We start from the raw sequence: 13,680 nt of genomic DNA on the forward strand, positions 1-13,680 counted from the left end.
TTTCTTAAAAGCCCAGATAACCATCAGAGAATCAAGGGTTCTCATTTGGTTTGTTCTGCATATATTGGGGTAGATGGAGGGAGTGAAAGTGTCAGACTTTCCGATTGGCTGTAATATCTGTCTCTGGCTGGTCTTTCATTTTCCTGCTTACATACTGTGGGGGAGCAATAATCTGGTGCGTAAGTAGCAGGCTGGCTGAGATGCCCAGTGCCCTGGATACTCGGTAGGAAGGTGAAAGCTAATTTCTCACCTATGGTAAATGAGAGACTCTACTCTCATTCCCATTGCCCACCCCCAAGGAACCAGCTTCTCTCACCAAGACAATCTGTTGTGCATTCATCACTTCGTTTGTCTACATATCACTAATATAGATGTTTCCTTCCTTATCTGTTTGACCAGACACTACAGTTGGGCCAGTGTTAACTATGTCTTCAAATTTCCCTCTCAAAACTACCTACAACTTTTCTTTTGGCCTTTATTTTAAACATCTCCTTGGGGTTTTCTTAAAAACCACTTTATCACAGAAATATGGAAATACAACTACACCTCTTTATGGTGTTGAATAAGTTATAAATCACTTTACGTATCACTTTATAAATCACTTTGTATATCACAGAGCGGTCATCACATCCAATCTTCATGACTCCATCTCCATTTTATAAATGAGAAAATGGAACACAAATAACTGAGCATAGTAATGACAACAGCAATTGAGAAGTGAAGGAAGGGAAGACAATATCTTCCATGTTTTGAGGCCCTTACTAATGTCACGAGATGGGTGCTTTGCATATATTCCCTACTTAGGTAACATTCTCACAAAAGCCCTGTAAGACATCATTTGCTCTATTTTACAAAAGAGGATGGTGAAACTCAGAGAATTCTTGTAACTTGCTCAAGACCAATGGTAAGTGGGAGAGCTGCATCCAAAACCACAGCTGAGTATGAAGTCAATGGTCTGTTCCTCTTGATCATAACCAAATTAGAATGAAAGGAGTCCCTGATTTGAAGATTCTGGTTCTCAGTGTAATGCTCCTGAGGTTCAATTTGGTTTCAGAATATTCCCTTTCAAGTTTTGCCAACACCTGGGATTGGTACTACCCTGAATTGAATACACCTATAAGAAGGAAAGCGTCTCATCTTAAGCACAGAGCTGGCAGTGGGAACTGATGATTAATGATTTTTTAGTCTTGAGAAAAACTACATGCTTCAGGTCCTTGGTTGGTAGGTATCTAGTAGCAGACTTTTTCATGAATTTACTAGTAGTACATAAAAACATAAATATAAATTCCATGGGTCAGGATTTACACTAAGAAGATGTAAGTTAAATTAACCAGCAACATTCAAGTTAGAGAAAACACTAATTATCATCTCTCATTGTCTAGGTTCAATGACAACTCCCGCAGACTGGAATTCCCCTCTGAGGACTGGTGAAAAATATCCACTAATTGTTTTTTCTCATGGTCTTGGAGCATTCCGGTAATGTTTGAAAGGCTGAACAATTTTAATTCCTAAGGACCAATGACCAAATGCATCCCCCCCACCAAAAGGAGAGCAGATTTTAGAGTATCATGCTGGCTCCTGTCTTGGAGGAATTGGGGTTCCTCAAATATTGGCTGTGGTCTGTTGGTCAGTCCAGCCCTATCTTGTCAAGTAGTTTGTTCCTTCCTTCTAGCTCATGGGGACTAGCCTCATGACAAGAAGAGAAGGGTTTACATTTTTGGCTGTCACCCTGCTATATTATAATATCTACACTCTCAAAACCACCCACTGGGTTAGGTCTTCTGAGAAATTGACACCAAGATTGGATTACCTGTAAAAGACATTTATTGAGAGAAATGTCTGTGAAGGATAGAGGGAATTGAGCAGGAAAATATAGAGAGAACCTTCAGATCGTGATGCAGCTTGGACACATGAGAAAGAGATGGGGAATGGAGAGATTGATATAAAGAGTCTCAGATTATAGCACTCTTCAAGGAGAGATGGGACCAGGCCACCTGAGGGAGTGCTTGACCAGAAGTTGCTCATCAAAGGAGTCCTGCATCTCACCAGAATGGGCCTACATTAGTACCTACGCTTTGCCCAGTCACTGGGTGCAGCCCACAGGAAGCTTAGCTGGTGGTGGTGGATCTAGAGGGACAGGGGCTGGGTGGGGTCTTTAATGAACTATGCTCTCTGTGGCATGATCTCTGAGTGGCACATTTTCATGACCTCCATTCCCTCTCCTCTTCCATCTTCTCAGCTGCCTACCCTTCTTTCTACCTCAGAGGATTGTAAGACTTTCAGAAATAGGTGGCTTTTAGCTGGCAAGAAGTTGGGTGGTATCTGCAATAGAAATTATCTTCAGGGGGCGCCTGGGTGGCTCAGTGGGTTAAATGTCTGACTCCTGATTTTGGCTCAGGTCATGATCTCAGCGTCATGAGATTGAGTCATGCAGCAGGCTCCACACTCAGTGGGGAGTCTGCTTGAGATTCTCTCCCTCTCGCTTTCCCTCTGCCCCTCCCTCTGCTCATGCTCTCTCTCTCTCTCTTTCTCTCTCTCTCAATAAATAAAGATAAATCAAAAGAAATTATCTTTGGTACTTTAATTGTAGTCTAGCTAGTTATTTGATTTCTACTTCATCCGGCCTGCTGCCTGTTTCTATGAATAAAGCTTTATTGAAACACAGCCACTTTCATTCCACCTTTCGCATTGTCCGTGGCTACTTTGGTGCTACGACAGCAGAACTGAGTAGCTGTGACAGATACTGTATTGCCCACTAAGCTGGAAATATTTACGTCCTGGCCTTTGACAGAGAAGGTTTGCTGATCCCTTCCTGAGTAGGTTGCGTATCTTCAACAGTAGAAGACAGAGTTCCTACTACCTCCCTTTTGTTCTCTATTGCCGTTTCCTATTGAATGCATGATATGAGAAGATGGTGCAGAATGAAGAATGGAAAGGGGGCATGAATGCAGTTGCTTAGCACATGGTTCTGTGTCCGATCATTTAAATAAGAGTTGGCCTATGTTCAGTCTTTACCCTGTTTTAGACACATAGTTACAAGCACTGAACATGTATTAACTTACTTCATCCTTACAGTAATCCCACCAGGTCCCTCACCATTACAGAGGAAAGATCAGTGACTTATCCAAGGCAGATCAGTGGTGGATCCAAATGCAGGGATTGGACTGCAGGTCCCGTTCTCCTAAGCACGACACTGCACTGCCTTCCTACATATGCTGTCTTACGGAAACTTTATAAGTGTTCTAAAGCAAAGGCGTTGTTAGTCCCATTTTACAGGTGCTGACAAAGATTCAGTAATTACCTAAAGTCATATAGCTGATAAGTAGTGGGGCCAAGATTAAAGCCCAGAACTCTCAAAAGTGATACTTAGAATCACCGCATCAGGGTTTCTCAATGTTGGCACTACGGACGTTTTGCAGGAAATAATTTCTTATGGTGGAGGGTGGTCCTGTGCACTGTAGGATGTTTAGCAACATCCCTCTACCCACTAGATGCCAGTAATCCCCTCTGCCCAGTCATGATGATGAAGATACCTCCAGACGTTGTCAAATATCCCCTGAGGGGCAGAGCTGCCCTCTTCGAGAACCACAGCTATCTGGTTTACTCCCGGGCACTACTACGGGGGTGTAATGGCTTCCATGTTCCCAGGTTTATTAGGGGACCCTGGACCTCAATGCTTTCCTCTTTATTTATTTATTTATTTATTTGAGAGAGAGAATGAGATAGAGAGCATGAGAGGGGGGAGGGTCAGAGAGAGAGGCAGACTCCCTGCCGAGCAGGGAGCCCGACGTGGGACTCGATCCTGGGACTCCAGGATCATGACCTGAGCCGAAGGCAGTCGCTTAACCAACTGAGTCACCCAATGCTTTCCTCTTTTTGTTTTGAAGGACAATTTATTCTGCTATTGGCATTGATCTGGCATCGTATGGGTTCATAGTTGCTGCTGTAGAACACAGGTAGGTCACCTGGGCTCTAACTTTCAAAAAGATTCATAAAAAAAATCAATGAAATTGTCAACTGTGGTTACATGATGAGGAAAAAAATAAAAGGAGACTGAGTTAAACTGTCAAGAGTTAAAAAGCAGCTAGCATTTCTGGTGTTTATTGTGTGCCCTGTTCATTCACCATCATTTAATCTTTGTAAGAACACTTTTAAATGGTTACTATTATCACTGTTTTAAGGAGGAGGGAAACAAAGCTGGAAAAGGGCAAGTAATTTGCCTCACCACATGGTGAATAAGTGGCAGCCCTGGGATTTGATTTCTGGTGTGAGTCTCCAAAGGACCTCCTAGAATTGTGAAGATAGAATGGGTGGACTTGACCTGTAGCAAAGACGTTTTCTGAGACCTCCCTTGGGGGACCTCTTTGACTTTAAAACAAAGGTAGAGTGGAAGAAGACAGGGAAGTCAGAAAGATCAGAGTGAAGTTGGGGGTGGGGAGCATGGGAGGGGATGGAGAAGAGCAAGAGCGAGTGTAAGTCATCGAATGAATCTGTTTGCATTGTAGAGATGGATCCGCCTCTGCGACTTACTATTTCAAAGACCAGTCTGCTGCAGAAATAGGGAACAAGTCTTGGCTCTATCTTCAAAGCCTCAAATCAGAGGAGGAGGAGATGCCCTTACGAAATGAGCAGGTAGATGGCAGCAGGAGGGGAGGAGGTGTGGTGACTAAAAAGCATATGCAAAAGGATGATGCTTGCTCATGTCATTTACATACTGCAAGGTGTGCTCCCCACTCTCCTATTTCCTGTTCCCCAAAGACCTGTCAGAAGATTCTGAGTGATAAAATTCCCTTAATGATAAGCCTGGATCATAGTAAAAACAAACATAAAAATCCTGAGAGAAGACAGTACATATTCAGAAATCTTTTGCCGTAGAACTTCTAATTTTAGAAACTCAGAAGTGCTAGAAAAGAAACTCACAAAGATCCTCCCTTCCAAGGCGATATTAAAGACAGAGATGCATGCAGTATGGAATGGTAGTAAGAGGCCAGGCCTTAGAATCCAACATTCTGTGTTTGAATGCTCATGCCATCACTTCATAGTGGGCTGATCTTGGACAAGTTACTTACGCTGTTTTGCCTCTATGCTTTATTGTTTACAACATAATGAATAATAACAGTATCTTTTTCGCAGGGGTGTCTGGAAGATGAGGTGAGAGAAAGCACACTGGCTTTCACCTGTGGGCCAGACTTTACAGTGGGTGCTTTACCTATATGTCCTTGCATTTAATCCCACCCACATTTCACCGAGGCATTATCACACAATAAGTGTATCACACAATAAATTACCACACAATAGATGGTGTGAGCCCTGAGCTCACACAGCAGGTAAGCAACAGAGCTAGGATTTGCACTAAGCTATAACTACCTGCAAAGCTAGAGCCCATGTCATGATGCTGGGTTGTCTTCCAGTCACTAATCACTTGGATATTTCCAGTTTAGAAGCAATCAGCCACGTTTCCCACATGCAACTCCTACACAAACTCTAAAATAAGTGTCACAGCTTTTTACTTTGTCATTTCCTTTTTCTAATAATCGTATTAGGTACAGAAAAGAGCAAAGGAGTGTTCCCAAGCTCTCGATTTGATTCTGGACATTGATCGTGGAAGGCCAGTGAAGAATGTATTAGATTTAGAGTTTGATTTGGAGCAACTGAAGGTGAGCTTAAGAAAAAGCCATTTCCCTTGCCCTGTCGTTCTTCATTGTTCCTTTTCATCTGCTTTTCTACTGTAATGCAAGGTATGACATGACAGAGGGCTACAAATTAAAAAAAGAAAAAGGATATGCGAAATATTACAGCAATGAGGAATGTATTACGTTGCACTAGATATGAAATGGCCAACAGCCAGCTTTGAGCTACAAAAATAGCAATTTCTCTGGTTCAACTCATTACCTCCAGGGGAAGTCGTGTAAGTTCTTGGAGGGCGCTTGCATGTTTTTGAGCTTGATCCTGAAATGGTGGTCAAAAGTTTTCAGCAGACTATTGAGAGGGGGTGGAAGACCATCAAAGTGGACAGCATGAACAAAGACCCAAAATTGTGTGTGGAGGATGGAGTACAAGGGATAGAGAGAATTAGAAGTACTTCAGTTCAGGCAGAAGATGATGGTCTGTTCTCCTGACACAGAGAAGAGTTTTTGTCCCTTAGCCAGCCCCTCCCTCTCCTGCCTCCCTGCTTTTGTACATGTTGTTCCCTTGGCTTGACACATTCTTCTCCCTGAGTCTTGCTTGCTCTTCAAATCAGGCATCACCTCCTCCAGGAAGCTTTCTTGTATTCCACTGCCAACCCTGGGCTGGTGAGTTATCTATCACGTGTGCTCCTTGGCACCACCCTGATGTATTTGCATCACGTATCTGTATCTCTTTCTCCACTGGTGGACTGGGAGCCCACTGAAAATGGTCTACAGTGCCTGGCACAGAGCAGGTGCTCAACAGACACACATGAAATGAACACATGAATTAAACGTGGAGTGGGGAGAGGCAGAAGTCAGCAATGATGTTGGTGTTTCAAGTGTGGGTGCCTAGGAAGATCATCAGGTTCACTTCTGAACTTCTATGAATGCTCAACATGTGTATTTGTGTGTATATATATGTATATGCATATGTACGTGTATGTATATGTGTGTGTGAGTGCATGTGATTGTGTGTGTATTTCTCTTACAAGAAATCAGAGTACTTAACCATGTCCATGAAATGAGTAAGAATTTTATAATTTGAAAAACCATTCTATTCTAACCAGCTGTGAGAGAATGATGAATATGTATCGTGCTTTTTCATATAGGACTCTATCGACAGGAATAAGATAGCAGTAATTGGACACTCTTTTGGCGGAGCCACAGTGATTCAGACTCTTAGTGAAGACCAGAGATTCAGGTAAGAGAAGGAGGCAAAGAAAGAAAACAGTAAGTTACTGGAAGAGGCAAAGCGATAACCCACGTGAGATAGAATATTTATCAAATTCTTAATGAGGAAAGGATCCTTCAGGGTTTATAAGTCTGTTCTTTTGCCTCCATAAAGTACCTTATATGAATTTTCCCAGACAAAAACCATCTACTTTGCTTGCTATTAAAAGCTTTCCCCATTCCTATATATTTTCCCTCATCATTCTTATTTATCTGCTTAAGGGCTTAATATTTTCACTTGGAAATTTATCCTTATATATACATTTTATCTATGACATAATGGTTGTGATATCAGTAGTGTATCTTATAGTACTTCTAGACTTCCCCAATACGCAAGGCATTTTTAAATTTTTTTTTTCCATCTTTAAGATCGATAGAGGTCTTGGGGCACCTGGGTGGTTCAGTCAGTTAAGCGTCCGACTCTTGGTTTCAGCACAGGTCATGATCTCAGATTCATAAGAACAAGTCCCAAGTTGGGCTCTGCACTCAGTGCAGAGTCTGCTTGAGATTCTTTCCCTCTTCCTCTCCCTCCCCCTCTGCTCCTCCCTCCACTGGCTCTCTCTCTCTCAAATAAATAAATAAATAAATAAATAAAATCTTCTTTAAAAAGATGGATAGAAGTCTTAAATTACAGTAGGTGAGAGTCAGGACCAGACACCAGTCTTACAACTTGAAAAATATTTTCTTTCTTGAACCACGGCATCACAGACTTGATGAGATCATGAAGAGCCAACCATCTAGAAAATGGGTAGGACCCTTTATGAAACTTCATCTCACAAATTTTTAAAATCAGTTTCCATAAGGGAATTCTCTTCTTTTGCCCATTTAGCACATAAAGTGGAGTGTCCAAAAGGTCCAAAAACATAGGATAAACTTACTTGTAGAAAGCAAGTTACATTTTCAAATGATATACCCAGTATGTTTTTCTTCAACCTCCAGACACTTTTCCAGGTGAAGTACCTCTAAATATAAAGCAACTGGTCCAACAGTTAACTGTGAAAAAGGCATAATAAATCGACTGCAGAGTGTCCAGAAGGTCTGGAAACATAGGGGCAATAGGGCATATATTGTATGTCTTCAGACACTCCACAGTTTTGGAGAAATTGTTATTTAAGAATTTATTTTGAAAGCAATGTAGCAAAAATGAATAAAACATTTTAAAGATACTATATCTTTCTAAAGGTCACAATTCCTAAATGTCTCCTAAAGAAAATGATTATATAATTCCAAGTCCGCTACCTTATAAAGCTAATCATATTCCCTTCCCACACTGAGGTATAATACCAGTGAGATAACCCATAATAAACCAGGACGGTGTATGCCCATTAAACCTAACATCATTAGAAATTCCACATGTCAGTCAGCGTGTAACCAGCCTTCTTTTGTCATTGTCCCCAAACTCCTGCAGGTGCGGGATTGCCCTGGATGCTTGGATGCTTCCGCTGGATGATGAGATATATCCCAGAATTCCTCAGCCCCTCTTTTTTGTCAACTCAGAACGGTTCCAGTATCCTTCTAATATCAAAAAAATGGAAAAATGCTACTCACCTGGCAAAGAAAGAAAAATGATTACAATCAGGTAAGTATTAGTAAGTGATTTATTTCATCATCTGAAACAGAAACTTGAAACTTGGATAAACACCAAAAGATACCATTTGGTAGGCATGATAGAGTTGTTAAATTCATTGTTTAGACTTTCAGTGAGGGAGAATATTAGATAATTTCAGGGTCTAAGTGCATTTATGCTTGCTCTTTTTTAAAATGCAGATGTTTTGAGTAGGTTTTTTTTTTTTATGTTATGTTAGTACATCACTAGTTTTTGTTGTAGTGTTTCATGATTCATTGTTTGCATATAACACCCAGTGCTCCATACGATACATGCCCTCCTTAATACCCACCACCGGGCTATCCCATCCCCCACCCCCTCCCCTCTGAAACCCGCAGTTTGTTTCTCAGAGTCCATAGTCTCTCATGATTCGTCTCCCTCTCTGATTTCCCCCCCTTCATTTGTCCCTTCCTTCTCCTAATGTCCTTCATGCTATTCCTTATGTTCCACATATGAGTGAAACCATATGATAATCGTCTTTCTCTGCTTGACTTATTTCACTTAGCATAATCCCCTCCAGTTCCATCCATGTCAATGCAAATGGTAGGTATTCATCCTTTCTGATGGCTGAGTAATATTCCATTGTATATATGAACCACATCTTCTTTATCCATTCGTCTGTTGAAGGGCATCTCGGCTCCTTCCATAGTTTGGCTATTGTGGACATTGCTGCTATGAACATTGGGGTACATGTGCCCCTTCTTTTCATTACATCTGTGTCTTTGGGGTAAATACCCAGGAGTGCAATTGCTGGGTCATAGGGTAGCTCTATTTTTAACTTTTTGAGGAACCTCCATACTGTTTTCCAAAGTGGCTCTACCAACTTGCATTCCCACCAACAGTGTAATAGGGTTCCCTTTTTTCCATATCCTCGCCAACATTTGTTGTTTCCTGTCTTGTCAATTTTTGCCATTCTAACTGGTGTAAGATGGTATCTCAATGTGTTTTTGTTGTGTTTTTTTTTAATATTTTATTTATTTTTTTAACAGCAATAGAGACAGTGAGAGAGGGAACACAAGCAGGGAGAATGGGAGAGGGAGAAGCAGACTCGATCCCAGAACCCTGGGATCATGACCTGAGCCGAAGGCAGACGCTTAACAACTGAGCCACCCAGGTGCCCCCCAATGTGGTTTTGATTTGAATTTCCCTGATGGCTAATGATGTTGAACATTTTTTCAGGTGTCTGTTAGCCATTCGTATGTCTTCTTTGGAGAAGTGTCTGATCATGTCTTCTGCTCATTTTTTGACTTGATTATTTGTTTTTTGGGTGTTGAGTTTGAGAAGTTCTTTATAGATCTTGGATACCAGCCCTTTATCTGTAGTGTCATTTGCAAATATCTTCTCCATTCCATGGGTTGCCCCTTTGTTTTTTTGACTGTTTCCTTTGCTGTGCAGAAGCTTTTTATCTTGATGAAGTCCCAAAAGTTCACTTTTGCTTTTGTTTCCCTTGCCTTTGGAGATGTGTCTTGAAAGAAGTTGCTGTGGCTGATGTCGAAGAGGTTACTGCCTGTTCTCCTCTAGGATTTTGATGGATTCCTGTCTCACATTGAAGTCTTTCATCCATTTAGAGTTTATCTTTGTGTATGGTGTAAGAGAATGGTCGAATTCCATTCTTCTGTATATAGCTGTCCAATTTTCCCAGCATCATTTCTTGAAGGGACTGTCTTTTTTCCATTGGATATTTTTTCCTGCTTTGTAGAAGATTAGTTGACCATAGAGTTAAGGGTCCATATCTGGGCTCTCTATTCTGTTCCATTGATCTATGTGTCTGTTTTTGTGCCAGTACCATGCTGTCTTGAGTAGAGTTAATGTAAGTTCTTCATATACTGATAATTAAAATTTGCATTAGGATACATGCTATTTTTATTTAAACACAGGAGCAGGCTTATGCATTTGGGGGCTGGGGTAGGGAGAAGTATTCCATCATCAGCCTAGACTAGGAACTCTTTGGGAAAAAAGGCAGAGCACTGAGATCTGCAATGTGTACCTGTTTAGAAAGAATATGAATTTATAAATTCCCCCAAAGCTATAATCGGATGCCCTTGAACATCAGTGATATGCTGATATCATGGGTGTGAAAAAGAAACCCCAATAGAGTTTTGAACTCACAGTGTGATGTTCCAAGGTAGGGCTCATCCCTCTTCTGAAACCTGGTTATTTCGAAGAAGAAAAAAAGAGGGGGCGGGAAGGAAACATAAACCGTATAGGCAGTAAACCCTACGGGGTCAGAGAATGGTGTGTTCTCCACCTGAGCTGTTCGGGAGAGGCTGCTTAGAAGACATGGGAGTAGAATTTGTCTTGAAGGATCAAGAGACTTTAGAAAAATAGTGAGGAGGGTCTAGGTAGTTTAGTTAAGGACCTCAATTTAGCTTCAAGTTAGTTAAGGACTTCAATATTTGGATGTGCAAGTCTATTTAATTTTAAAACAGAAATAATGCAGAATGCCTAGCCTGCCTCAACCCCACTTCTTTACTAGACTCTTACTCTACGTCTTTTCCTTCCTTTCACTGCTAGGAACCTGGAAAGAATAGTCCATCCTTACTTCCATTTACACTTTTTTTAAATTAATTTATTTTTTAATTTAATTTTATTATGTTAGTCACCATACAATACATCATTAGATTTTGTGTCCATTTACAGTTTAATTCTTGTGGGCTAGCTTCCAAAACCCCCACCAGTGTACTGAAACTGGCCCTACCGAGGACATAAAAGGCCCAGCAGCCTATTGCAGCCTGGACCTTGCTCTCTGCATCCATTTGACCTTGACCTTGTGGACTTCCCCTATTTCTCCTTCCCGGGATACTACAACCCCGCTCTTTGCTCTCATCCTTTAGACTGCTCCCTCCCTTTCTCCCCCACCATCTCCTCCTGAGGCCATTCCTGCCCTGTTGGTAGCATCCGGGCTTCTGCTCCTGACCCTGCTTCTCCCTGCTTTGTGCTTCTGACACTCAGGTTGTGATTGGAAGCAGGGAAGAAGGAACAGGAGGCAGGTGGCCCCGGTTCGGGTATAGATAACAGAGGGTGGTGGTTGGCTTATAAGCAGCAGCAAAATGAAGAGGAAGAGGTGCACCAGGTGGGGCTGGAGAGATGTGTTCTAACCTTGGTATCTCTTAGCTTGAGCCAGGGAAATCTGGGTAGAGATGTCTGGCCACACACTGGGAAAGTAGAGAATTTGTGTATTATACATGAAATCTTTGGAGTAGATAAGATCACCCAGTGGGTAAAACTTGGTCTGAGAACAGAATCTTGAGGAATGTCTATATGTATGTGAAGAGCCAGTGGAGAACAGAGTGGTCAGGGGAAGAAGGGTAGGTACAAACAAGGGAAGAGAAGGTCAAGGAAACAAAGGGGGGGGAAAAAACCTGCAAGAAAGTGTCAAATGTCTCAGAGGCAGTAGAAAATGAGAACTAAAAAAAGGCCATTGTACTTGATGTTAGGCTATCGGTGGATTTAAGGAGCCTCATAAATGATACCTATAAGATATAAGCTTAAATAATACAAGGAAAATGGTTTTTTTCCTTAAATCTACTTAATCCCAGGCTTATGTGCAGTGTGTTTTGATTAGCATCAAGTAAGAAGTTAGGTGGTGTTGGTAAGCAAATATAATAGGCTTCTGGCTCTGAGTACACAGTCCCTGCAACATGTAATACATTGTATTGGCTCAAAAAAAAAAAAAAAAAAAGAGCTGGAATCATTTCTTCTAAAGCCAAGATGCCAAGGAAGACTGGAATCTTTATCTAGAAGGGAAGATGAATATATACTCTAAGATCCTTATATGCACAGCCTGTGACCCGCAAATACAGCTAAAGAGATCAAATCTACAAGTTTTATTCCCTTAGTTTCCAGTAAATAGCCAGCTAGGATACTTCCTGCACCCTAACTATAAAAATAATTTTGCCAAACTATGTGATTTATAAATGTCTCATTTCTCTTTCAGGGGTTCAGTCCATCAGAATTTTGCTGATTTCACTTTTGCCACTGGCAAAATAGTTGGATACATATTCACCTTAAAAGGAGATATAGATTCAAATGTAGCACTTGATCTTAGCAACAGAGCTTCATTAGCATTTTTACAAAAGCATTTAGGTAAGAAACTAAGAGTATTTCATGACATAAACCAGGTGATTCTTAGGGCAAAACTGTCCTAATCCAGCATTAGTCCTGTTTTAACTGTCTCCAGCTGGTTTACAAGGTAACATAGCAGTAAGTCAGTCTGAAAACAAAAGCGTGAGAAATTTAATTCCGCTGCTGTGCATGCTTTGTATCCCAGACTGCAGCAAGTCTGCCTGTTAAAGGGAATAGTTTTTCTGTGCAGACTTGGCAGACTCCCGTGCTGAGTGGCCTGACAGTCCCATCAGTGTCTAGTCCCATCTCTTACTCAGAAGCCCCAGCCGTGGGCAGCTCCCAGGGAGGGGAGCTGGTCTCCGTAATCATCTGTCACCAGTGAGGCTGTGCTGCCACCTAGAGGCACTGAGCTGTTTCATGCTCTCAAAAAGTTTTCTATGCCTATTACCGTTTCTATTTTACAGGACTGCAGAAAGATTTTGATCAGTGGGATTCTTTGATTGAAGGAGAAGATGATAATCTTATTCCAGGGACCAACATTAACACAACCAGCCAACATGTCACTCTACAGAACTCTACAGGAACAGAGCAGTAGAATTTAGATTAAAAGCACTTTTTAAAGTCTTGTTTAAAAATGGTCTGAAAGTATGTGTGTGTGTATGATTTTAATGTATTTTCTCAAATAAATCATATTGTAAAATGTAGACTATACCATAAAAGTGATTGAAGCTTGGACTAGGACTTTTTTTCTTTAAATGTAAAGAAAGACAGATGTATATCAAAACCATGCCAGCCTAAATTTTAATTTTAGTAAAATGATGCTTTTTGGTGTCAAAATCACGACTTTTACATTACTTTAGTGGACAAGGGTATCAAAATGGGCACAATGCTAATGAAAACATGTTGCAATGACATAATCCTCCTTAAAAATACAATACAGGTTTTCATGACTCCCCCCCCCTTTCTTTTTTTATTGTGAGTAGAATTGAGTTTTAGCAACATGGTATTCTAGGTAGAATTTGGAAGCACTTCCTTTTGACTTTTGGTCTTGGGAAGAAAAATTAGATCAAGCAAATGATAAAAGCATTATTTTACCACAGGATTAGGGAT

The 13,680-nt window shown here is 41.1% G+C and overlaps 1 protein-coding gene across 3 annotated transcripts in view; it reads left to right on the forward strand.

Annotated features, from left to right (window-relative positions):
- The window catches only part of PLA2G7 (phospholipase A2 group VII), a 39,346-nt gene extending 26,043 nt beyond the window's left edge, over positions 1-13,303 (forward strand). For 2 of the 3 annotated variants that reach the window (XM_021691901.1, XM_021691902.1), the window contains exons 5-13: positions 1,383-1,476; positions 3,888-3,956; positions 4,506-4,632; positions 5,134-5,151; positions 5,544-5,657; positions 6,779-6,870; positions 8,308-8,478; positions 12,443-12,591; positions 13,035-13,303. In XM_021691901.1, the coding sequence (XP_021547576.1) occupies positions 1,383-1,476; positions 3,888-3,956; positions 4,506-4,632; positions 5,134-5,151; positions 5,544-5,657; positions 6,779-6,870; positions 8,308-8,478; positions 12,443-12,591; positions 13,035-13,165 (965 nt within the window). In that variant the 3' untranslated portion in view covers positions 13,166-13,303. The remainder of the gene's footprint in view (positions 1-1,382; positions 1,477-3,887; positions 3,957-4,505; positions 4,633-5,133; positions 5,152-5,543; positions 5,658-6,778; positions 6,871-8,307; positions 8,479-12,442; positions 12,592-13,034) is intronic. The other variant, XM_021691903.1, reaches the window with a different exon arrangement.
- The last annotated feature ends 377 nt before the right edge of the window (positions 13,304-13,680 follow it).

The sequence above is a fragment of the Neomonachus schauinslandi genome, chromosome 8, assembly GCF_002201575.2.
Source record: "Neomonachus schauinslandi chromosome 8, ASM220157v2, whole genome shotgun sequence".
Lineage (NCBI taxonomy): Eukaryota > Metazoa > Chordata > Mammalia > Carnivora > Phocidae > Neomonachus > Neomonachus schauinslandi.